The sequence below is a fragment of the Nerophis ophidion genome, linkage group LG09 (assembly GCF_033978795.1).
Source record: "Nerophis ophidion isolate RoL-2023_Sa linkage group LG09, RoL_Noph_v1.0, whole genome shotgun sequence".
In the NCBI taxonomy this organism is placed as follows: domain Eukaryota; kingdom Metazoa; phylum Chordata; class Actinopteri; order Syngnathiformes; family Syngnathidae; genus Nerophis; species Nerophis ophidion.
The window spans coordinates 31,598,413-31,624,730 of NC_084619.1; the positions used below are offsets into that span (position 1 = coordinate 31,598,413).

Consider the following 26,318-nt stretch of genomic DNA (forward strand, 5'->3'; position numbering starts at 1 on the left):
AAGATGGACATTTCAACCCTTAACTCAACAATAAGTAGATGAGTGTTATGTGTGTGTATATATGTAAATAAATGAACACTGAAATTCAAGTATTTCTTTTATATATATATATATATATATAATCAAATACATTTATATATGTATATATATATATATATATATAGCTAGAATTCACTGAAAGTCAAGTATTATATATATATATATATATATATATATATATATATATATATATATATGTATATACAACAACAAAGCGGTCCACGCCCCCCCACCTCCTGAAATTGGAGGTCTCAAGGTTGGCAAGTATGTTCTATGGAGAGAGGAGAACCGTCCAGAAGGACAACCATCTCTACAGCAATCCACCAGTCAGGCCTGTATGATAGTGACCAGACAGAAGCAATTTCTGAGAAGAAAATGGGCCCAAATGCACCTGAAAGACTCTAGGACCATGAGAAACAAAATGATCTGGTCTGATGAGACAGAGAATGAACTCTTTAAAGGAAACCAGGCACCACTCATCACCAGGCCAATACCATCCCTACTGTAAAGCATGCTGGTGGCAGCATCATGTTATGGGGATGTTTTTCAGTGGCAGGAACTGGGAGATTAGTCAGGATAGAGGGTAAGAGGAATGCAGCAATGTACAGAGACATCCTGGATGAAAACCAACGCATCCCATACAACCTAAGGGAGCTTTAGAGGTGCTGGAAAGAGGAATGGGCGAAACTGTGTTTTCATATTTAAAGACTTGAGGCTGTAATAGCTGAGTTGCATATGATGTCATGTTTGTTTTTCTTCTTCGCTGCTTAATTGACACGATGGTCAAGCAGCTTTAGCGTAGGTGATAGTGGGTGGAGAGTTTGATCATAAAATGCCAAATTGCTGTTCTGTTCTCTCTATTCATTCAAATAGAGAGATAGGAAAGAGCTTCCATAGAGTCCCGAAAGAAGTGGCTCATAAAGGTAATAAAGTCAGGGAAAAATGAAAGTGCGTTGAAGAAAATGTCTCTTAAAAATATCACTTTCATCATCTTGAGGAACGCAATCAGACCATGCTTGTGTCTGCAGCGATCACTTTGTAAAAGTGTTTATCTGAACATTTGAATTGTTTGAGAAACTTTGTGATGCAATCGAGTTTATTCTCTACTATATTTGTAGTGTTTGAGAGCAGAACTAAACAAAAAAAAGGACAAGGGATCTCATCAGTTTGTGTTCATTTTTGGTTGCTCTGCCTAAATATAACTACAAAGACCTGTTTGTGCAAATAAACTAACGTCATGTTAGGTTCTAGTATAAATATTGTAATTGATGGTCTAATCCACCGTATTTTTATTAGATATTCATCACAGAAACTAAAAGCTAAGTTGTTGTTCTGCAGAAAGCCAAGTGCTTTGTTCTACACGGATGACCATATTATTGCATCTTTGGTGATATTCGTTAGCATCAAGAAAATATCCTTAAAATTTTGATAAACTCGATGAATAAATCTCTCGTAGGCTCAACAGCATACACTGAATCTTGATATCTCTAGCAAACATTGCTCAACAACAGGGACATTAGTTAAATAATGGGACAACATATGAACTTTAGAGCATAAAAACAACTGACTAATATTTGTAGCAGGAAATCCATTTAAATAAAAAAAACGTATCCTTTTTCTCATTAGCGTCACAATAACAGCAGCACGGCACTTGTTATATCCATGAAATACATTACTTTGTCTTTCACGGATTAATGCTTAGTTTGTGGACCGCCCGGATTAAACCTGTTCGCAGGCCTGATACAAGCCGTGAGCCGTACGTTTTACACCCCTGCTCTACACCATCGCCTGAAACCTGAAAGTGCCTGGATGTGCCGTGAATGCAACCTATTGCTGCCAAAAGTGCTTCAACAAAGTATGTAGCAAATACTGTAAATACTTTTTTTACTTTTAACAAATAAAAAAACAACAACAAAAAAACGAGCATTTTCACATTAATATTGTGGGGTATTGTCTGTAGATTTTTGGGGACAAACATGTATTTATTTAATTTTGGAAAAAGGCCGTAACATTAAGTTTGAAAAAAGTGAAGAACCGTGAAGACTTTTTAGGTGCACTATCCTCCTTTGAAAGACCCGAGTTCTGACTGCTGAAAATCGCAAACAAGACCACTCACTGTTGCTAACGTCCAAGAAGAGCCGTGAGCCAGAAAGAAGATACTGAACGACATAATGGTGAAGTTTAATAAAGTGAGGTGGAGCTAAACAACAAATAGATGAACTAACAAATTCAACATGATGACAAGAAATTCTAAATATGATGTTTTGGCGCATGCTCATTATGTCATTTCCTCCGCTGCTGGAGCAGCAAGAAGCTCCGCTGAGAGAACAGCCGGACACACGCCTCCACGCCCCGCTCAGACCACGGCCATGCTGCTTTTCAAGCTGAGTTTCGAGCAGTCTTTGGTCACCCTGCCGATGGAGGGAACGCCTCTGCAAGACCGCACACCCGCCGGCATGGCTTCAAGGAGGGGGATCAAATCAAATCAACTTTACTGTATATATAAAGCACATTTAAATTTTACCACAGGGGTAGCCAAAGTGCTGTACAATGGGCAGGTTAAAAACGAGAACCGAGCAAACACAACACAACACAACACAAACAGAACATGATTAAAAATAAAATAAAATAAAATAAATAAAACATAAAATCAGGTTCACAGCAGGTGTACAATAGGGCGCCATTGCAGGATGGATATTACTCAGTGTTAAAAGCCATGGAATAAAAGTATGTTTTTAAGCATACTTGCCAACCCTCCCGGATTTTTCGGGAGACTCCCGAAATTCAGCGCCTCTCCCGAAAACCTCCCTGAAGAAATTTTCTCCCGAAAATCCCCCGAAATTCAGCTGGAGCTGGAGGCCACGCCCCCTCCACCTCAAACATGCACAGTTCGAAGCGTGAAAAGGAGGATTGCAGGCGGATCTGACGGCAATCCTCCTTTTCGACCGGATGACCGCAGAGAATTAAAGTAGGAACACTCCGGAGGCAGAAGTTCATTAAAAGGGGCGGACTCACCGGCTCTCAGCCATGTTTCCGTCACAAAGAGGAAGTCAAGTCCGCCACCCGCGAGAAGTTAAGAAATCCTTCAGGATAAATGTTTTGTTTGTCAAAGATCTTGCGTTGGTGTTTTCAATTTCATGTGCCAAACAAAAGAGACAATATTTTGCAACAGATAATATGGATGAACTGTAATATTTTAATAGATGGAAAGCCTTTCTTTTGGAAAAATATGTATGAAAGAGGAATAATATTTGTCAATGTGAATGGTAAAATTATGAAGTATGATGAATTTAGAACTATGTATGGTGATGATTGTTCAAGCTTTTCTTTTAATCAACTAACTGGAGTAATTAGGAAAAGTGGGAAACAAAACATTAATTATAGAACTACTAAATTACTAGTTTGTAAACCTCTAATAAGAAATTCTAGTTGGCAAAAAGGAACTAAAATGAATAAAAAAATATATAATTTTTATTTAATAAAGAAATCTTTGAAGGCTGTCCCATACAACACATATGGAAAATGGGAGGACTTTTTTGACTGCCCCTTGCCGTGGGATGCCATATTCAAACTAATCTACAAAACTACTATCGATGTGCAAAATCGTTATTTTCAAATTAAAATTATTTATAAATTCTTACCCACGAGGAAAATGTTAAAACTATGGAATATGACCAAGTCAGATGATTGCCGATTTTGTTGTCAGGAATCTGAATCCACTCTGCATTTGTTTTGGTATTGTCCTATTGTGTCTTCTTTATGGGTGGAAGTTGAAAAAATGTGTTCAAGGATTGGTTGGTTTATGAAGCTTGATATAGCTTCTGTTATTTAACGAGAGTTTATTGACAAGCATGACTTAGTCAATTTAATTATAGTACTTGGTAAAAGGTTTATTTTTAAGGCCAAAAATAGATTCAGTATTTAGTATTACTTTCTTTAAAACATGTATTCAGTGTTTTTTAACTTTAGAAAGATACATGATTGACAACGATAATGATGCCAAAAAACATGAAAAAAGATGGGAAATCCTTAAATGGCTTATTGTGAAAATGTAATAATGTCTATAGATATGCAACAACAGCAACATATATGCTATCTGTTGGTGTGTTCCCTATTTTTGAGTGTACAAAATGAAGGTGTGTGTTGAGTCAGACTTGGACATAATATGGATTATACACAAATGCTTTTTATGAAAATGTAATTTTGTTTATAAATTATATGCAATCTGTTGTTTCCCTAATTTTTGTTGTTGTTGTACATGGATGAGGGTGTGTGTTGCTGAGCCCAACGTGGACATTATCTGGACTGGACCTGGTTTTAAAAAACTTTAGACAAGTCTAATTTCATTAACAACCTGGTCTGTTGAAGATAAGGTCCTTTTTTTATTTTACAAATAAAATAAAATAAGATAAATAAATAAATAAAAAAACATTTTATTGTATAAAAGAAAGTAAATTAATATAAAACAATTACATAAAAAATAGTAATTAATGATAATGTTAGTGGACCGGCGGCACACACAATCATGTGTGTTTCAGGGACTGTGTCCCTTGCAGAGTGTGCTATATATGTTGTGGGAACAATAATTTTGGTAGCAGAAAGAAACAACTCTTTTTTGTGTGAGTGGGTGTGGATGAGTGTGAATGGGGGAGGGAGTTTTTTTTTGGGGGGGGGGGGGGGGGGGTGATGCACTAACTTAAAGTGTATCTTGTATATTTCTATGTTGATTTAATAAAAAAAAAAAAAAAGATCTTGCGTTCACAAGACCGAACCTGGCGGGGCCCAGCCCGTCCAAGGGCGCAGCTAATTCAGGTGGGGCCCGACACACAGCCCGCAGGTGGTGGGAATCCACCCTGCGCCTCCTGGGGAGGGGACAGCAGGAGCGACGGCGGCAAGCCTCATCCTCCAAACCAACGAGACAAACAAGCCAGGAACCGAAGGGATCGATCGAGCGCGGGTGCAGGAGGAGACCGGATACCGCACCATTCCTCCTTCGGGAAGCCACGGGAAGCCGGGCCAGGAGTACCCTAACTTTCACCAGCTAGCCGCCACGTTTACCGCGGCGCCGGAGACGCTTCCGACGGGGGAGAGGAGCCACGAGGCGGGAAAGGAAGGCAGGAATCCGGCCAGGTGAAAAAGCTGACTGGGACGTCGAAAAACTAATGTCGAAGTTGATCATATCAGTGGGAGAGGGGCAAAGATCCAACAGTGTTTGGCAGTCATACACAAGCAGTGAGCTGACAAGAGACGAAAATAGACGCAAACAACACAAAAACGAACAGAGCTGACAGCGAGAGACGGTAGCCAAAGCACATACTGGCGCCATCTTGGAAGGCACACACCCACCTGAGTGGAAAACAGTCTTCAATACGCATCGGCCACTTCGAGTATAGAGTTTTGCCGTTTGGACTCATTAACCCAGCCCTCTTTCAGGCCCTTGTCAATGACGTCCTGCGGGACATACCTGACCGCTTTGTTGTTGTATACTTGGATGACATTCTCATTTGTTCCCAAACTCTGCAGGAACACCAGCAACACGTCCGTCCTGTCCTTCAATGACTGCTGGAAAACCGCCTTTGTCAAAGCCGAGAAATGTGAGTTTTACGCACCATGTGTGGATTTTCTGGGCTTCATTACTGAGAAGGGGCACATCAAGGCAGACGCCAAGAAGCTGGAGGCGTTGTTAGAGTGGCCCCAGCACTCGACCCGGACGGAGTTAAGACACTTCCTGGGATTCAAGGGCGTCTATCGACGCTTCATCCGAGACTTTAGTACGTTGGCCGCACCACTCCATGCTCTTACGTCAACCAACGTTCCTTTCCAATAGATCCGAGAGGCCGGCATGGCCTTCAAGAGCTTCAAGAAGAGTTTTGTTTCTGATTGGGTCCTCATTCACCCGGACTCTGAATGTTCTTTCATCGTCAAAGTAAATGTTTCAGATGCTGGGATTGGCGCTGTACTGTCCCAGCGTGCACATATTTTTCCAGATGCCTCACCAGCAGAACGGAACTATGATGCCGGAAATAGGAAGCTTCTGGCGGTCCATGGGGCCTATCAGAATGGAGACACTGGTTCGAGGGAGCCAAGTACCAGTTCCAGGTCCTCACGGACCACTGACCACTACTCAGTGGCCTAGTGGTTAGTGTGTCCTCTCTGAGATCGGTAGGTTGTGAGTTCAAACCCTGGCCGACTCATACCACAGACTATAAAAATGGGACCCGTTGCCTCCCTACTTGGCACTCAGCATCAAGGGTTGGAATTGGGGGTTAAATCACCATAAATGATTCCCGGGCGCGGCACCGCTGCTGCCCACTGCCCCCCTCACCTCCCACGGGGTAATCAAGGGAATGGGTCAAATGCAGAGGACAAATTTCACCACACTTAGATTTGATTTGATTTTTTATTAAGGATCCCCGTTAGCTGGTTGCCACAACAACCCCACTAGTCTTCCTAGGGTCCACAACTCAATACAATTACAAGTAAAAGCATATAATTATAACTACAGAATACAGACAAAAATAAAAAAATAAAAGCATCAATAAGAAAACAGGCAAACAATTTACAGTCACAGAATAATAATGACCATATAAATATAACTACACAATATAAAACCAGCCCTGCGATGAGTCGGCGACTTGTCCAGGGTGTACACCGCCTTCCGCCCGATTGTAGGGGAGATAGGCGCCAGCGCCCCCCGCAACCCCAAAAGGGAGTAAGCGGTAGAAAATGGATGGATGGAATATAAAACCAAACATTAAAAAAATCATCAACGAGCAAACTAATTTAAATTACATGTCACACACACCTAGAGTGTGTGTGACAATCATTGGTGCTTTAACTTTAACTTTGACCTACAGCACATCTGTTCAGCCAGGAGGCTGAACAACCGGCAGGCTAGTCGGGCACAATTTTTCTGCCGTTTCAATCATACCCTCTCTTTCAGGCTGGGCTCCTACAACACTAAGGCTGATGCCCTATCCCGGCAGTTTACTGAAGAGCCTGCCTGCACCTCCAATGCAGAACCCATCCTTCTTCTAGCTAGGATAGTTGACATGGTCACCTGGGAAATGGTGGACCAGATTCGGACCGCCCTGCACTCCAACCCGGGACCATGGGGCGGACCCCCCAACAAACTGTGCCTTGGGAGCTATGACCTAAAGTGTTGAACCTGGGGCACTCCAGCATTTTTTCCTGCCATCCAGTATTCCAGCGCACACTCTCCTTCATCCGCCGGCGGTTCTGGTGGCCATCAATGGCAGTGGACACCCGTGAGTTTATCGCCGCTTGCATTACTTGCTCACGCAACAAGTCTTTCCAAAGATCGCCGACGGGCCTCTTTTGACCCCTACCTGTACCCAGTCGCCCCTGGTCTCACAGCGCGTTGGACCTTGTCATTGGATTCTCCTTGTCCCGAGGTAACACTACGATTCTAACCATTATTGACCGCTTCTCCAAAGCCGAACATTTTGTTCCAATGCCTAAACTCCCATCTTCTTCCGAGACCGCTAAATTACTTACAGTGCATGTTGTCAAGGATCCCCATGGACATCGTCTGACTGTGTCCCCTAGTTAACATCTCGGGTGTGGCAGACCTTCTGCAAAGGGATTAGGGCCACGATAAGCCTTACGTCGGACTACCATCTCCAGAGTAACAGGCAGCCAAAGAGTGCTAACCAAGGTTTGGAGACCGTGTTGCGCTATGTTGCTGCCCGCATCTTGGAGCAAGTTTCTGCCCTGGGTTGAATATGCCTACAACTCAATGAAGAGCTCAGCTATGGGTACAGTATCTCTCCTTTTGAGTGCTCTCTCGGGTATCAACCTCTTATGTTGCCCCAACAGGAGACCGAAGTGGCCGTCCCGTCCTCCCACAAACACATCAGACGCTCTCACCAAGTTTGGAAGACCACCCGTACTGCCCTCATAAGGGTTTAGGAAAGAATGTGTTGTAGTGCCAACCGACGGCACATCCCGGCACCATCATACGCTCCCGGTCAACAAGTCTGGCTATGGGCCAAAGACTCCCAATTCCGTTAAGCGACACCCTGCGGTCCATGTGTCACAAATCAAACCAGCCCACCACCCCCCTCTCTTCCCCTGCGCCCTCTATAGAATCCTGGATAACGGTGACCCGGTAGGTCCATGAAGGAGATCCACAGGTTCCGTCGGCAGGGTAGGGCACTGGTATACCTGGTCGATTGGGAGGGGAATGGACCAGAGGACAGGTCTTGGGTGCCGGCCTCCTACCTTGCTGGAGGACTTCTACTGGGCCAACCCTGGATCTCTCAAGCGCTTGTCAGGAGCCTCGCATAAGGGCAGGGGTTCTGTTATGGAGCATGCTCATACTGTCAAACCCTTTGCTGCTGGAGCAGCAAGAAGCGCCGCTAACGGTGCAGTCGGACACACCCCTGCGCACCCTGCTTGGACCGCGGCCACGCGCCTATGTGGCTGCGTGTAATTTGCAATCGGCAAAACCTGGATCTGATGAGGCTCGACAATCCACGCAGCCGACAATCCAGCGCCGGAATGTACTTCTCTGTCTGACATATCCTCCGTCACCTTGGAAGTGAGCTGTGCGCCACACTTCCCTGGATTGCTCTCTGGATCCGGACAGCCTACTTCGATTCTCGACTTCCTTCGCTTTGAACCCGGACCTCAGGACGCCTCTCTCCAGCCCCACGGACCTCCCGCTAGGATCACGGACCTCTTTCGGCTCAGCCCCTGTGGACTTGTTTGCCTCTCCAAACAACACACACAACAAACTCCTGGTCATCCTATTTTGTTAATTCCTGCACATAACCTTGCATGCACACACATAGTAGCATACACACTCCACTCACTCATCAAAGCTCAATAAACCCTGTTGAGTGATACTTCCTGTGTCGTGCCGTCTCCTTCCCCCTTGTTTTAAATAACATAAAATGAATCATAATAATGAAGCAAAATGATCGCATTACATCTCAAAAGATGTGTATGATTGATAATTTGGAAAGGTGTGCTCCTTAAACAATGTGACTTTAACTGGGCTCCAATTTTTTTGTGGTTAAATTAAGCTCATGACACAGTAAGTTGAATGATGCGGACACATTTTTTACTGGATATGTTCTGATACACTTCTGCCTTGGAGAATTTGTATCGACAAGTAATATGCAGCTAAATTTATTTGAAACTAGTTTCAATTCAAAAATATATAGTTTAGTTAAGGACAGTTTATTACATACTGTATATGTGTAGTTTTGTGCTAGCTCCTAGTAGCTGGTGTAGCCTATCATGCTTATATTTTGGAAATGACAATACTAAAATACAAGAAAACCTTGCGTGCTTATTGGTGGACTTACGATGTCAACTGGCTGTCGAGCTTTGCACAAATTAACAAGCTGAAGGGCTGCTTGTGTTGGATTTTTTAGATGTAAAACAATATAATTGAATTTAAATTTGTTTGCCGATATCATATTATCAAATTGGGACACCCTTAATACTGTATTATGTTAAATGGTTATCATCAAAACACTTTTGCTCAAAACTCCATCACTGGTATCCTTCTGTGGCACTATTACCAACAAAATAGTACTGTAGTTGCAAATATTCACAATATACTGTAAATCTTTGGGATTGTAACAATAAGGAAATAATCACAATTACAGAAAGAAAAAGAAAAAAGAAAACAATTTATCCTCAGGAATTTGAGCTTAAGGAGACAGAACACGTAAACGCTGTGGCGTACTCTTATGCAATCAAGTTCAGTTCATGGGGCAAGAATGTACAATACCATAATCAAGATTAGAAGCACAACTATACTTCAATTAGCCCAAGAAAAACATATTTCTGCAGTCATCTTAAATGAGTGTATGTCATGCACAGGATCGAGAACGGCCATACTTACAATATTGTCACTTATTTGGGATGTGACTATTTTCTACACACGGAAGGAAAATGCAGAGACATGACAAGACCTGCAAACATGTTGATTACATCAGATGTGGGGAAAAAATGTCAATATAGTCCTGGTACAAAATGTATATGTACTGAAAACTATCATACATTTCAAAATAATGTTACTCAAAGAAGATGTATTTCAAATCTTAGAACAAGACAAAATGCAAATTGGCATCACATTTGCAGATTTAATAATTTATGCTAGTAGCATTAATGATTCAGTAAAGTTAGTGTTTCCCATACATTCATTTATTTATTTTTGGCGGGGCCACACATTGGTCGCTACCTTTTACCCCTTGCTCATAAAGATATTACAACATTTTAACAGGAGGGATTGGCGTTGTCAACATAGCGACTCTGTAACTTTATTTAGCTAGTAATCAGAGCTTTCTAGACATTCTTTTTTAAAAATGACCAGCAACAATTGTAGAGAACAGCGTTTTGTCGACTCCGAAGACAGGAACCTGCCCTTCCCCATTTAAAAAGCACTCACAGGCAGCTCAGTTTTGTTTGTGAAATTAATAAAAGCAACACACACAAGCGATACAACAAATATTGGTTTTGATTTCCATGTTTATACATACTTTTTGAAAATGCCACATCACACCACATGGCCAAATATAAACAAATTGCCCACTCCACGTCCACAACCCACCACTGCCATAAATAGATTGTAATGGTGTGGGAAACACTGAAAGTAGCGCCTCCATGTAGTGTACCTGCACCTTTAAAACCTTTCATCTTGATAATAAAATACATTCAACATAGGGCTGGGCGATATATCGATATACACGATATATTGCGGATTTGTCTCTGTGCGATATAGATATAGAAAACTAAACTAAACTAAACTAAACTAAACTAAACTAAACTAAACTAAACTAAAATGACTACATCGTGATATTCGACTATACGTTCTCACGCAGTTGCTTTTAGCTGCGGGCATTACACTACAGGCTCTTCCCACTCCTTCTTGTGTCTCCTTCTCACAGACAGTAAGCGCACCTTCTTACATACGTCACATACTGTCACATCACATACGTATACCCCCTCATGGAGCAGAGAGGTAGCAGCATGGGTAAGGTTAGCTGTGATGCTAGCGAAGCCGTGCGAGTGGTAATACGAGAGAGAGAAGGTGGGAATCTGGTAACAAATGAAGGAAGAATTAATTCCCAAGAAAACCAGCAAGGACTCCATCGTCTGGCGCTGATTCGGCTTCAAGCAGGAATATGTCGAATAGACAACTTTAATTTGTCAAGTGTGGGGCACAAGCATTATAATTATTATTTATTATATCTTACAAACATACATTTTATCTTTTATCTTTTTTATGTTTTCCTTGAAGACAGTGAATCCCTGTATATATCCAATGGATACTTTTGGCAGTTTTAAAAGACTAGGAAGCAGCTTTCTTTCTTATTCGAGAGAGGAGCTGCTCAGTCTGAAAATGATGGGGCGAACTGGTGTTCGACACTCCATTCCAGCGGAGCTAAGGAAGAATCCTCGGGGCTGCAAAGCGGGAGCTAAGCTAAAGGCTAAGCGTGAGGAAAATCGACGGCGCTACAAACCATCCATTCCTTCCGTCATCATGGGGAATGTGAATTCGCTGTCGAACAAGATCGATGAGCTTCATGGACTAAAAAACCAGCGTGCGTATCGAGAGAGCAGCCTGCTCATCTTCACGGAAACATGGCTAAACCACCTGGTACTGGATGCTAACGTGGACCTGCAGGGATTCACCGCAGTGAGAGCTGACAGACACGAAAGCATGTGGGAAAAGAAAAGGTGGGGGACTCATCATATATGTTAACAACCGTTGGTGTAACCCAGGACACATCTCTGTGAAGAAAGTCTTGTGTTGCCCGGACCTGGAGCTACTAGCTGTTAGCCTCCGGCCATACTACCTGCCGAGGGAGTTCAATCACGTGATCTCCCTCTGTGTTTACATTCCCTCGAGGGCAGATGCTGCCAATGCATGTGAGAAGATCCACGCCATCACATCAAGGCTACAGACAAAACAGCCTGAGGCTTTTTTCGTCATTTCTGGGGACTTCAATCATGCTACTTTGGACTCAACGTTACCTGCTTTTTACCAGGCTGTGGATTGTCCCACGAGAAACAACAGGACAATTGACCTACTGTATTTTAATGTCAGGGATGCATACAAGGTCACACCCCTCTCCCCACTAGGGAAGTCTGACCACAATCTTGTTCATTTGCGGCCAAAATACACCCCCATGGTCCAAAGACAGCCTGTTAACACTTGCTATGTGAGGAAGTGGTCCCCTGAATTGGAAGATGCCCTCAGAGACTGCTACAACACCACAGACTGGGACGTGCTGCTTCCACAGGGTGAGGACATTGATCTGCCCTGCTAAGACTGTTCGGTGCTACCCTAATAACAAACCCTGGGTAACACAACAAGTTACAGCTGTCCTCAACAAAAAGAAAGCTGCCTTCAGGAGTGGAGACAGGGAGGCAATGAGAGCAGCACAGCGGGAGGTGAAACGACGCGTGAGGGAGGCTAAGGACAGCTACAGGAAGAAGCTGGAGCAGATGCTGCAGCAGAACAACATGAGGGAGGTCTGGGAAGGTGTGAAAACCATCACAGGCCACAAGACAAAGACCAGAGATGTTGTGGGGACAATAGAGAGGTCCAATGAGATGAATAACTTCTTCAACCGGTTTAACCAGCCCGTGTCCTCTCCATCCCCCACTCCCCATCACAGCCACCCCCTCTTCTGCTCCCCTCAACGAACTTTCCCCCCAGCCATGGCAGCACCCCCCTCCACCACCTCTACGCAGACATTAGTCATCTCTGCGGACCAGGTCAGAGGTCAACTGAGGAAGCTACAGCCAAAGAAAGCAGCAGGCCCAGACAAGCTGTGCCCCCGACTCCTGAAGACCTGTGCTGCAGAACTGGGTGAACCACTTCAAAGGATCTTCAACCTCAGCCTGCAGCTGGGAAGAGTGCCCACCCTCTGGAAGACGTCATGCATCGTTCCAGTTCCCAAAAAGAACTGCCCCAGTGAGCTGAACGACTACAGACCAGTGGCGCTCACCTCTCATCTAATGAAAACATTGGAGCGGCTCTTTCTCAGCCTCCTCAGACCACAGGTGCAACATGACCAGGACAGCCTGCAGTTTGCGTACCAGGCAGGCGTTGGTGTGGAGGATGCTATCCTTTACCTGCTGCATCGAGCCCACTCACACCTGGATAAGGGAAATGGCACTGTGAGGATCCTGTTCCTGGACTTCTCGAGTGCCTTTAATACCATCCAGCCCCGCCTCCTTCAGGACAAGCTCTACAAAATGCGAGTGGACCCCTGCCTGGTTGCCTGGATTTTCAACTACCTCACCGACAGGCCACAGTACGTCAGACTGAAGGACATCACGTCTGACACAATGATCAGCAGCACCGGAGCACCGCAGGGAACGGTGCTAGCCCCCTCTTCTCTTCACCCTGTACACCGCTGACTTCTGCTACAACTCAGAGCTGTGTCACATCCAGAAGTACGCGGATGACACAGCCATCGTCGGGTGCATCAGGGACGGCAGAGAGGAGGAGTTTCGGAATCTGGTGAGGGACTTTGTTGTCTGGTGCCACACGAACCTCTTGCAGCTCAATCCATCAAAGACCAAGGAGCTGGTCATTGACTTGGGGATGTCGAGTCCACGGTCACAACCTATTGTGATCGAGGGAGTTGAGGTACAGACCGTGGACTCATTCAAGTACCTCTGGGTTTGGGTGGACAATAAGCTGGACTGGACTGTTAACACGGACCATCAGTACAAGAAAGGACAGAGCAGGCTGTACTTCCTTAGGAGACTGCACTCCTTCAACATCTGCAAAAAACTCCTGTGGATGTACTACCAGTCTGTGGTTCCAGTGTTCTGTTCTACATGGTAGTGTGCTGGGGGGGCAGTACATCTAAGAAGGACAACTCCAGACTTGAGAAACTGATCAGGCGGGCCGGTTCTACAATCGGAATGAAACTGGACACACTGGTGACAGTGGCAGAGAAGAGGACTTTTGACAAACTAGTAAGCATCCTGGATGATGCCAGTCACCCTCTGCATAGCGTTATCAGTAGCCAGAGGAGCCTGTTCAGTGCTAGACTGCTCCATCCCAAGTGCAGGACTAATAGACTCAAAAACTCCTTTGTCCCACACGCCATTAGACTGTACAACTCCTCTCTGGGGCGGGGGGTACTAGGATGACAGGGGATGCAAAACAATAACAGTGCAATACGTTTTTATAACATGGTCACTACTGCCTACTTTGTCTTGTTATATTCTTATTTTACTGTTATATTTTTATTCCCATTGTTGCTTTTTAGTTTTTATTCTTATTGTAATATTTCTCTATTTTGTTTCCATTTAAACCCCCATTATTTACTTTTGACTTTTATTTAAATTGATCTCAACTCTGTACACTGCTGCTGGAATTTTAATTTTCCTGAAGGAACTCTCCTGAAGGAATCAATAAAGTACTATCTATCTATCTATACCAAAAGTAGCATTTGAAAAGTCACATGCTAAAAAATGTGCTTACTCGGCATTTCAACATCTCCATTCAGTGCCACATGCCCACACCATCAAAATGCCGAGGCAAACATTTCCAGATCAACACCGTATGAAAAAAACAGTCAACAACAAAAGGAGATAATGTCCGCAGTAAACTACCACATTGCAAAGGACATACACTATTTGATTTGCTATTATGCAGCTAATTTTTCTTTGACACTTATTGAAATATTTTGTGTGACATCATGCACTAAAGTGCACTTTACTTGTTTTAAACTATTGTAGTGGCGTTCTGTACAAAAAGTGCATTTTAATTTAGTGTTGTTGTGATATGATAGGAAGCGAGGACGAATCAACTGAAAAGGCAGGCTTAGATAAGGGGAGCAATTAAAAACAGGTGAGAGTCCGGAAACAAGAAGCAGGTGAAACTAATGCGTGACCATGGCAACCGAACAAACAGGAACTAAGGAAGTCAAACACTAACAAGATGTGATACAAAAACGGAACAAAACCAGAATATTGACAGTTTTGGTCAATTGACTTAGTTGTGAGTTCCCTCTCTGCATGATAGTTTAAAATGAGCATATATTAATGCAGTATGAACAAGAATGTTTTAATGTAGACACATATAATCATCATACTGCTGTGATTATATGTATCAAGTGTTCATTCAAGGCAAAGGCAAAATATCAAGATATATATCGTGTATCGCGATATGGCCTAAAAAATATAGATATATTAAAAAAAAAAAGCCACATCGCCCAGCCCTTACTCAACATACATGTACACATGTTTGAAGAGACAAATAATTACTTAAAAATAAAAAAATCCGACTTTAAATGATTGCAAACATGAAACAAACCCAAAGAAAAAAAAACTAATGCACACCTTACCTGCATCAAGTTTACATTGACAGCAGAGCCATGAAAACAATTCGGAATGAATAAAACAGTCCAAAAATTACCACCACCAAACCTAATAATTCAACATTCACTCACAACCCACAAAATTAAAACAAAATTGTCTTCTGCTACAGAAAATGGTTAACCTGCAAACTCATTTTCTTCCGTCATCACTTTTCCATTCATGAAAAATATATAATGTAAATTAATTATTAGCTAAAGATATAGAAAAGGGTAGAAATAAATCAACCCTGCTTCTTCCTACTCCTTGTGGAATGGTGCAAATGACACCAGGTGATGTTCCTTTATGTATCTTTTTAGAGAGTGTCCAAAACAAAGAAACCATACCGGCCACAGAAACAATTCCAAAATACTACATGACTTTGTTATGCTGTATTTAAAGACTACTGTAAATTGGCAATCGTGCCCAAAATATCGAAAGATATGATCTCTGCTGCACATATTTGTCAGTGGTGCATAGTTCTACTTTAGTAAATCAAGGCTACAGCTGTGATGTGTTGATTTGATTAATGGTCGCAAGTGCAATTAGATGCAATTCCAGCTAAGTGAGTGTGTGACGGATAAAAAAAAAATCCATTAATAAATGTCACCCATTTGAGTGTAGACAAAAGCCAGAAGCAACAATCTGTGCGTGTGTGTGTGTAGTAATTTAAAAAAATCAGGTATGTGATAAAAGTTGTGTGCGGGTAACCAACCATTGTAGCAGATCTCTGCTTTGGTTGTAGACTCATGACTCTGTAGAATTTACTTTGTGCTTTTTTTCTATGCTCCTGAATCTCACACCTGAAGTTCCTAAAAGATACATTAAGTTTTTGAATTGAGTTGAATTTGGGTAGCAACACTAACAGGACACAAGAATGGACCAACAAGGCTCACTTTCCCATTGGAAATGATGCACACTGAAGCAACACAAGTACTACAAGGGACACACCACGCCGGCTATGTTTTCATGATTTCATGAACTCAAATGACTATAAAAAAAACGGAGTAATCACACTTTCCAATTATTATATCATGAATAATCACCATTCACGTCTGTCTAGATTATTCCAATTTTCATGATTATTTTCATTATGCGCATGCACTACTGAAGTCCAAAATGTTAGCGTAGTTAAATACAGACAAAAATACCTTTTTTGACAGCCCAAATTATAATATATATTTTACACTAAAAACTGCATGATGGCTCAGACTCAAGCTGCCTATTTGCTTGATTGATGACAACAAATGCTTTCATCCATACTTCCATTTTCTACCACATGTTCCTTTCGGGGTGGCAGGGGGCTGAAGCCTATCGCAGTTGCACTCGGTCAGAAGGCAGCGTAGACCCTGGACAAGTCGTCACCTTATTTGATGTTGCTCTCTATGTGCTCACGTACGCACATGCACACGCACGGACCTATAACAATTGGTCTGCCAGGTGTTACACTTGGAGTTCAGGGAAAAGAAGTTCCAGCTCCTTCTGTGCTTCTTCATCCTGTGAAAAGTTGCATTATTTTAGTGCATTGCAGGGAAAAATATATCTAACCAAACTTTTTCAATATATTTGCAGGTTCCCACCTCTTTTGAGACAGCTTGGATTGAACAAGCAGCTTCAAACATTTTCCTCGCCTTTTCTCTATGTCCCAAATCTCTATAGCACTGTAACATAGAAAGAAAAAAATGAGGGGTTCATGAACTCAGCCCACCTTAGTAACCCAAAACATGCTAAATATGAACTTTTAGTAAACATTAAGTAAAGGTTAAAAATATCCAATTCAACAGCAGCTTGGTTACCATTCTGCCTTTACAAATAGCTATTTATGGTTATTCTGAACAACTCAAAAATGTCTATTTTTGCAAAACATTCTGATTCATGACAATCAACGAAAGAGGCCTGGATCTTATTTAAAAAAAAACGAAATTGTACTTTTCACACTGCTATGGAAATAAACCAGACACTGGTCACATATGAGCTCACAAGTGTTATATTTTTCACAGATTTCAACGAGATTAAAAATTACATTTGAAAACTCAATTTCTATGACTTTCACAGATTTCAGCGAGATTAACAATAACATTTTAAAACTCAGTTTCTATGACATTCACGAAGCCAAAAAAAAGGTGTTCTCAGCCTCATTATTAAATGAACCAGATGAGCCCACCTTCACGTGAGGTGGGCGTGTCCGGATGCTAGATGGAAGATTATGAATAAGATAATTGTGTGTAATTCCAAGTGCTTATAAAATCACTTAAAAGGGGAACTGCACTTTTTTTTGGAATCGTGCCTATCGTTCACAACCATTCTGACAGACAAGAACATACGTCCTTACTATTTTTTTATTTTAAAGATGATCAAAAAAAAACGGTTGCAAGATGCGGTTAATGGGAGTCAGTGTTTTAGCTTTCAAAGCCCTCTACAAAAACTTTAAAACCCTCATCAACATTTTATAAACACATTCAGAGTAATTATATTGCAGACACGTTCATAAAATTGTGTAATATGCACAATATTGAATTAATTTTGGTCATTTTAAGCAATAACAGAACTTTTTTCTCCGGAGCATTTTTTTCCGTTTTCAAAGCAGTGCTCTTCCGACTTCCGGCAACGTGTTCCTAATTCCGGAAACAAACGCTAGTGTGTCCTAATCAGGGCAGACTTGGTAACAGACAACGAAGATGATTATTTTTGAACAAATGAGGATTTACAACCTTATTTTTAAAAAAATGAATATACAGAGGATTAACTACTGGTTATAGAAGCAAAAACAAACGGGGTGAAACGCGCGAGCAGACGGAATCCGAGAGAATGAGATCGGCGTGACTTAGACGCTGTAAATGTGGAACTTTGAGCCAAGCTATGCCAAAAAAATGGTATGCTTACCCAAAATAAACTTTAAACGTCCCTGACCAGCTCAGCCAAACAGACAACAGTCCATCGAGTAAGTCACTATAATATTATTCATTATACATGCAGCACATCACCCTACACTACAGTACTTTAGCTGTCGAGCTAGCTGTGTACAAAGAAAACCTGAAATGTGAGCTAATACTTTAGCTAATATGTACTTAGATAGGTCAGCTAATGCCGTAGCATGGTGATGTGTTCCTCCGCTAACAAAACAGTTCTTGGGTGTTCGCTCTTACAATATCAATGTTGCTACAGCTTAATTATCATACAGAATAGGAAACGGAATTGAAGTGGCGGTCAAAGTGTCCCAACTTGTCGGAATACATCCTCAGCCATCTACTGTCCAGGTGAGATGTCTGTTTAGAATAAACTTACAAGAGGCAAGGAAGCGAGAAAGCAGCAGACCACTCGAGAGACAAGGCGCCACACATATAATAACAAAATCAATAAACCTTGGTTAATATTCAGGTCACGAAATGCAAACCGGGTATTATTGGCGCTTTTTGAATGGTTATTTATCGGATTTGATTTGCAGAATAGTGGAGCACCCACTGGCTTGGAGGTAAGCAGACTTTTATTTACGAGTTAGAATGCACTAAAACTCATGTCTTTCATAATGATTGTGAGCGATGACATTTCCAAAAAAATTGCAGTTTCCCACTAAGCGCAAACGGGCAAATAAGGCCCATTGCACACAAGTTATCTGTTGGAGTCCGCTGGTCGAAGATGTCGGGACTGTTAGAATAATTATGTATAAGTTATCACCCAACTCTTATGCTTGAAAGCCGTTGCTATAGTTATTATCTATTGTGCTCAAATTGTACTTTTCTATCAGTGCAAAGGCACACAACTTGTTATCTTCCACTGCAAGTTGTCTCGCAGCAGCAGTTTCTGTTTCCAGACCGTACCTGCAAAACAGCCAAGGACGGACTTCAAGTATCTCAACAAGGATAAGACGACAGCACGCAGACAAAGCTGAGACAAGGCAAAACCACAAGGCCCCCTGCTCATTCCGTTCTGAATAATCATGTATTGTGCGTGCTGAGCTGCTCACATGATATGTGTGACCACCCACTGTAGAGGTAGCCTCAGTGATGTTAACTAGGGACTTCCTGAATAAATAGATGAGCGCGGGGGCTGTACCTTAGAGCAGTGGTTCTCAACCTTTTTTCAGTGATGTACCCCCTGTGAACATTTTTTTTAATTCAAGTACCCCCTAATCAGAGCAAAGCATGGTTGAAAAAAAGAGATAAAGAAGTAAAATTCAGCACTTTGTCATCAGTTTCTGATTAATTACATTGTATAACAGTGCAAAATATTGCTCATTTGTAGTGGTCTTTTTTGAACTATTTGGAAAAAATATATATAAAAATAACTAAAAACTTGTTGAAAAATAAACAAGTGATTCAATTATAAATAAAGATTTCTACACATAGAAGTAATCATCAACATAAAGTGCCATCTTTGGGGATTGTAATAGACATCCATCTGGATTCATGAACTTAATTGTAAACATTTCTTCACAAAAAAAGAAATCTTTAACATTGATATGTATGGAACATGTCCACAAAAAATCTAGTTGTCAAAACTCAATATTGCATTGTAGCATTTATTTTCACAGTTTATGAACTTATATTCATATTTTGTTGAAGTATTATTCTATAAATAAATTTATAAAAGGATTTTTGAATTGTTGCTAATTTTAGAATATTTAAAAAAAAATCTCACGTACCCCTTGGCATACCTTCAAGTACCCCCATTTGAGAACCACTGCCTTAGAGCATGGTGAGAGACTGTAACTGAGTGTGCAGCCCCAAACGTTTCTCCTCATGATCAAAATTGAACTCTGTCTCTGTCTGATTCCTTGCTTCTAGTCTTGTTTAATAGATAGTTTGGTGTTTAAACCTAAAAACTGTGACAACCATCTTAAAGATGGTTTTCTTGAACATGTGAAAGAATTGTCAACTATGAAATGGACTGTGATTAATCAGCAGCGCAGTGGACTTAGTATTGAAACTTCCACCTCACTATAAACTTGTCTCTGTTTCTTGCAACGCCCCTTCCAGTGTGCAAGACTGATTGATTGATTGATTGATTGATTGAAACTTTTATTAGTAGATTGCACAGTTCAGTACATATTCCGTACAATTGACCACTAAATGGTAACACCCGAATAAGTTTTCAACTAGTTTAAGTCGGGGTCCACGTTAATCAATTCATGGATATCCCTGGACAAGGAAAAAAGTAAAAAATTGTAAACTTTTTTATCACAGTTTTATTTAGTAATTTATTTATTATTTGTAACACTATTTTACATGTCCTTTTTGTGTTTTGTGTACAGTGTGAGTGACTTAATTTTTCAGTAGGACATACAGTGAAACGCGACTTACAATGCTGTTTTAGGAATGCAAGTCATATATTTAGACTGAGGACCTCTTTCCTGTAAGTGACAGGAAAACTTTTTGATGCAGATTGAGACATTTTGTTTTTTTAATCAATACCGTGCAAATGGATCAGTCCATCCTAAAATCTCCATCAACAAATAGTCTCTTATTACTAACAACGCTGATGAAAGTAATGACTTTTGGAAACACTTTTAAAAGCTCTACTCTAATGTGTGCCTTAAATCGTTAAAGTGCTACGAATTGGAGAAAAACTTCCAAGTATTGCAGTTTTGCTAACTCATTTAAAAATGTTTTATATACAGACCTTAGCAAGAAATACATAGTTGAGTTTGGAATATCCTCGATGGATTTCTTCAGCCTGCAACAGAGACAAACATGATATCAAGTTACGTTCCAGATAGAAACCGTTTATCTGATTTCATTTCTGGAGGCCTTCACATTTGGAATATACATTTCTGGAAGCACAAAAGCCTTTTTTGGCAGCTTTGTTTACTTCTCTTGGGCTACATGTTACAACAGGGACCATCAAATTGATGGGTAAAGATAGATAAGATGCAAGGAAGAGGTTTGCACAGGAATATTAGCCAGAAGCAAAATTCATGTTTCTACTATATAAACATTCAAACAGTGAGAACACACATTAAGCCTGTCTAAACACAGAAGGTTTGGTCTTTCAAAACTTGGCACAGGGGAAATTTGGGAGGCAACAAGTAATGGAGCATTTGTCAAATGGGACACAACAACTCAGTTAAAAAACTGCACCAATATAATATAAAAAATATTTTTTCTCATGATACCGCGAATAGGTTTTATACGGCTCGCGAGATAAGTTTGCTAAGTATAAAAAATAGCTGTATTTTTTGAATGAAAGAAACTGCTTTTTCTAATTGTGTCCACTGGATGTTGCAATAGCAATTCTTTGTACAGTTGTGATCAAAATTATTCAACCCCCACATAATTTTGGTGTTTTAGCAAGTTGGACATTTATTCCGTATTTTGTTTATGGTCATATCAAATAAAGATGCATTAAACAGACAAATGCAACTTGAATTACAACATTATATTTTGTAACATACCAAACAGTGTCATTTCTCTTAATATCTCATTGACAAAATTATTTAACCCCTTGAAGATCATAACTCTTAAGAACAGAATTTGAATAAGATCTTTTCAATCAGGTGTTGGAAAACACCTGTAGATGTGATTAGAACTGTAACGAGCAACAATTAAACTAATTGAAAAAGACTGTGACGCTCAGCTTCTTGTAGACGGTCAATGGTGTATTTGTAACATGGTGAAGTCCGGGGAGTGGTCAAAGAAGTCAAGAGAGGAGGTAATTTATTTTAATAAGAAAGGATATGGATAGGCGCCAGCGCCCCCCGTTACCCCAAAAGGGAATAAGCAGTAGAAAATGGATGGATGGATGGATGGATATAAGAAAATAGCAAAGACATTACACATTCCAAGAGACACAGTTGGGAGCATAATTCACAAGTTTAAAGCTAAAGGCACAGTGGAAACACTACCTGGGCGTGGTAGAAAGACGATGCTGTGTGCAACTGCTGTCCAGTATTTGAAGCGTACAGTGGTGAAAACCCCCCGGGTAACAGCTGAGGAACTACAACAGGACATTGCAGAGGGGATAACGCAGGTTTCGTCCCAGAAAATAAGGCGCGCACCAGGAAATGAAGGCCTCCATGCCAGAACTCCCAGGCACACCCCACTTCTGACTACCAGGCACAAGAAAATAGACTCCAGTATGCCAAAAGTCATCTGGACAAACCCCAAAGGTTTTGGGAAACTGTTCTATGGAGTGATGAGACAAAAGTGGAACTCTTTGGGCCTATGAATCAACGTTATGTCTGGAGGAGAAAAAATGAAGCTTACAAAGAGAAGAACACCTTTCCTACTGTTAAGCATGGTGGGGGGTCAATCATGCTCTGGGGCTGTTTCTCTGCCTCAGGTACCGGGAATCTCCAGCGCGTTCAAGGCATTATGAATTCTATTTCCTACCAGGATATATTAGTTGCAAATGTCATGAAGTAAGTGACGAAGCTGAGGCTTGGGAGATGTTGGACCTTCCAACAGGACAACAATCCCAAGCATACATCCAAATCAACATCAGAGTGGTTGCAGTAGAAGCGCTGGAAGACTCTGGAGTGGCCTTCACAGTCGCCAGACCTAAATCCTATAGAAAACCTGTGGTGGGACTTGAAGAAGGCAGTTGCAGCACGCAAGCCCAAAAATATGAATGAACTGGAGGCCTTTGCCCAAGAGGAATGGGCTAAAATATCTGTAGATTGTTGCAAGAAGCTTGTGTCCGGTTATGTATCACGTTTGAAGGATGCAATTACTGCCAAAGGGTGTTCTACTAAGTACTAAAGATGCATGTAACTAGGGGGTTGAATAATTTTGTCAATGAGATATTAAGAAAAATTTCCTTTTTTGGTATTTTGTAAAATACAGTGTTACAATTTAAGTTACATTTGTCTATTTGACACATCTTTATTTGATATGACTATAAACAAAATACGGAATAAATGTCCAACTTGCTAAAACACCAAAATTGTGTGGGGGTTAAATAATTTTGATCACAACTGTATCCCCTGCCGGAGAGCATGCATGGCATCAGAGGGGGCGCAGCTATGTGCCGTGTTAAGATAGGAGAAGCAACACTTCCATGTTTGGACACTACGTACCTACGCCGCTTATTAGTAGTGATAGTAATGATTTCAATACCCTCCTTGATTCATCTCTTGTATTTATTTGTTTCTGATGAAATTAATTTACTTACCCAGGTCCCAGTCCATAAGGTGTTTGTTCCTTCTGCTATAGCTATTTTTGTTTTCTTGTTCTGCGCTTTGTTTTTGTGCACTAGTAAACTTTGCAACTGTCTCCTTCTCGCATTTGTTATTGAGTTATAAATAAATTAAATGGGTAAATGGGTTGTACTTGTATAGCGCTTTTCTACCTTCAAGGTACTCAAAGCGCTTTGAAACTATTTCCACACTTACCCATTCACTCACACATTCACACACTGATGGAGGGAGCTGCCATGCAAGGCGCTAACTAGCACCCATCAGGAGCAAGGGTGAAGTGTCTTGCTCAGGACACAACGGATGAGACGAGGTTGGTACTAGGTGGGGATTGAACCAGGGACCCTCGGGTTGCGCACAGCCGCTTTTCCACTGCACCATGCCATTCTTTTTTCCTGGTACTAAAAATGTGTCCGGTCCCTCAAATATTTGTTTTATTGCATGATCTTCATGGGATTTCGTTGATGACAACGCATTTACTATCCTGTGTTACCGTATCTTTTGGGTGTATATTTTGTTAACGTAATTTTTTGTATGGTTTTACCGCTGTGTATATTTGAACTTATTTTATGGTGTGTTGAATTGGTTCTGTTAATTCTTAAAGGGGAACATTATCACCAGACCTATGTAAGCGTCAATATATACCTTGATGGTGCAGAAAAAAGACCATATATTTTTTTAACCAATTTCCGAACTCTAAATGGGTGAATTTTGGTGAATTAAACACCTTTCTGTTTATCGCTCTGGAGGCGATGACGTCAGAATGTGACGTCGCCGAGGTAATACAGCCGCCATTTTCATTTTCAACACATTGTAAACATTGTGTCTCAGCTCTGTTATTTTCCATTTTTTCCACAATTTTTTGGAACCTTGGAGACATCATGCCTCTTTGGTGTGTTGTCGGGGGGTGTAACAACACTAAAAGTGAGGGATTCAAGTTGCACCACTGGCCCGAAGATGCGAAAGTTTCTGCCGCCAGAACCCCATTGAATGTGCCAGAGTGTCTCCACATTTTACCGGCGATGACAGACATGACACAGAGATGTATGGATAACCTGTAGATGCATTTGCAACGATAAAGTCAATAAAATCCCAAAGGTGAGTTTTGTTGATGTTGACTTATGTGCTAATCAGACATATTTGGTCGCGGCGTGACTGCCAGCTAATCGATGCTAACATGCTATGCTAATCGACGCTAACATGCTATTTACCGGCGGTGCTAAAGCAGACATGGCACAGAGATGTATGGATAACCTGCAGATGCATTTGCAACGATAAAGTCAACAAAATCACAAAGGTGAGTTTTGTTGATGTTGACTGCCAGCTAATCGATGCTAACATGCTATGCTAATCGATGCTAACATGCTATTTACCGGCGGTGCTAAAGCAGACATGGCACAGAGATGTATGATAACCTGCAGATGCATTTGCAACTATATTACATTTCCTTCCACACACATTTAATGCGAAAAAAACACTTACCAATCAACGGATTTAAGTTGCTCCAGTGTCACAAAATGCGAAAGTCCTGATCGTTTGGTCCGCACATTTTACCGGCGATGCTAACGCAGCTATTCGGCCATGCTATGGCTATGAATAGCGTCAATAGCTAGTCGCTCAATAGCTTCAGTTTCTTCTTCAATACTTTCATACTCCAACCATCCGCTTCAATACATGTGTAATCTGTTGAATCACTTAAGCCGCTGAAATCCAAGTCTGAATCCGAGCTAATGTCGCTATATCTTGCTGTGGTGTTCGCCATTGTTTGTTTACATTGGCAGCACTGTATGACGTCACAGGGAAATGGATAGTCGCATCGCAAATAGCAAAAATCAAGCACTTTAAAGCTCTTTTTAGGGTTATTCTGAGACCGGTAAAATTTTGAAAAAAAATTCTAAAAATACAACAAGCCACTGGGAACTGATTTTTATTGTTTTTAACCCTTTTGAAATTGTGATAATGTTCCCCTTTAATGTATGGTAGAGTTAGTGTATCCTTATGTCTTGTGTCGGTTTCTTCTTGTTTTGCTTTTCTGTTTTTTGTTCTGCCTTGCTTGTTGTTTTCATTTCTAGATGACCCAAAATGGATATTGGGAGCATAAGAGAGCATGGGAGCATGTCTTCCTCCTGTCTGACTTTTTTATCTATTATGATGCTAGTCTGGTTGTAAAGGGTTCTGACTACCAAGAGTGTGCACGCAGTGGGATTTTATGATTGATGTCCAGAGAAGTTTACTGTATATTGTGGTTTGAATGTTGCCATCTTTTTTGTGGTGTAAGTTTATGTCCATAACCAAGGAGATCGTCGTCGACTTCAGGAATCACAGTATTTACATAGCCCCCCTCTACATCAAGGGTAAGTGTGTGGAGAGGGTCCACACCTTCCGGTCTTTTGGCGTCCATATCTCTGACAACATTTCCTGGTCAGATAACAATACTGCCATCACTAAGAAGGCTCAGCAGCGGCTGCACTTCCCGAGAGTCCTTAAGAAGTACAACCTGGACTCCAACCTGCTGCTTACCTTCTACCGCTCATCCATTGAGAGCCTGCTGACACTGCATTACAGCATGGTACAGCAGCTGCACCGCTGCAGAGAGGAAGAGGCTCCAGAGAGTGGTAAAGGCAGCACAGTGGCTCATCGGCTGCTCTCTCCCCTCCCTGATATACATTTACACCTCCCGCTGCCTCAGCAGAGCAACCAACATTCACAAGGACAGCGCCCACCCTGGTTCTGACCTGTTTGACCTGCTGCCCTCAAAAAGGCTCTACAGGGTCACCAGGTCTAG

The 26,318-nt window shown here is 41.5% G+C and overlaps 1 protein-coding gene across 1 annotated transcript in view; it reads right to left on the bottom strand.

Moving 5' to 3' along the window:
• Window positions 1-10,527: 10,527 nt before the first annotated feature.
• The window catches only part of LOC133559255 (regulator of microtubule dynamics protein 2), a 116,734-nt gene continuing 100,943 nt past the window's right edge, over window positions 10,528-26,318 (bottom strand). The window contains exons 9-11 of the mRNA XM_061910843.1: window positions 21,022-21,075; window positions 16,983-17,063; window positions 10,528-16,899 (exon numbers count right to left, since the gene is read on the bottom strand). Of these exons, the coding sequence (XP_061766827.1) occupies window positions 16,846-16,899; window positions 16,983-17,063; window positions 21,022-21,075 (189 nt within the window). The 3' untranslated portion in view covers window positions 10,528-16,845. The remainder of the gene's footprint in view (window positions 16,900-16,982; window positions 17,064-21,021; window positions 21,076-26,318) is intronic.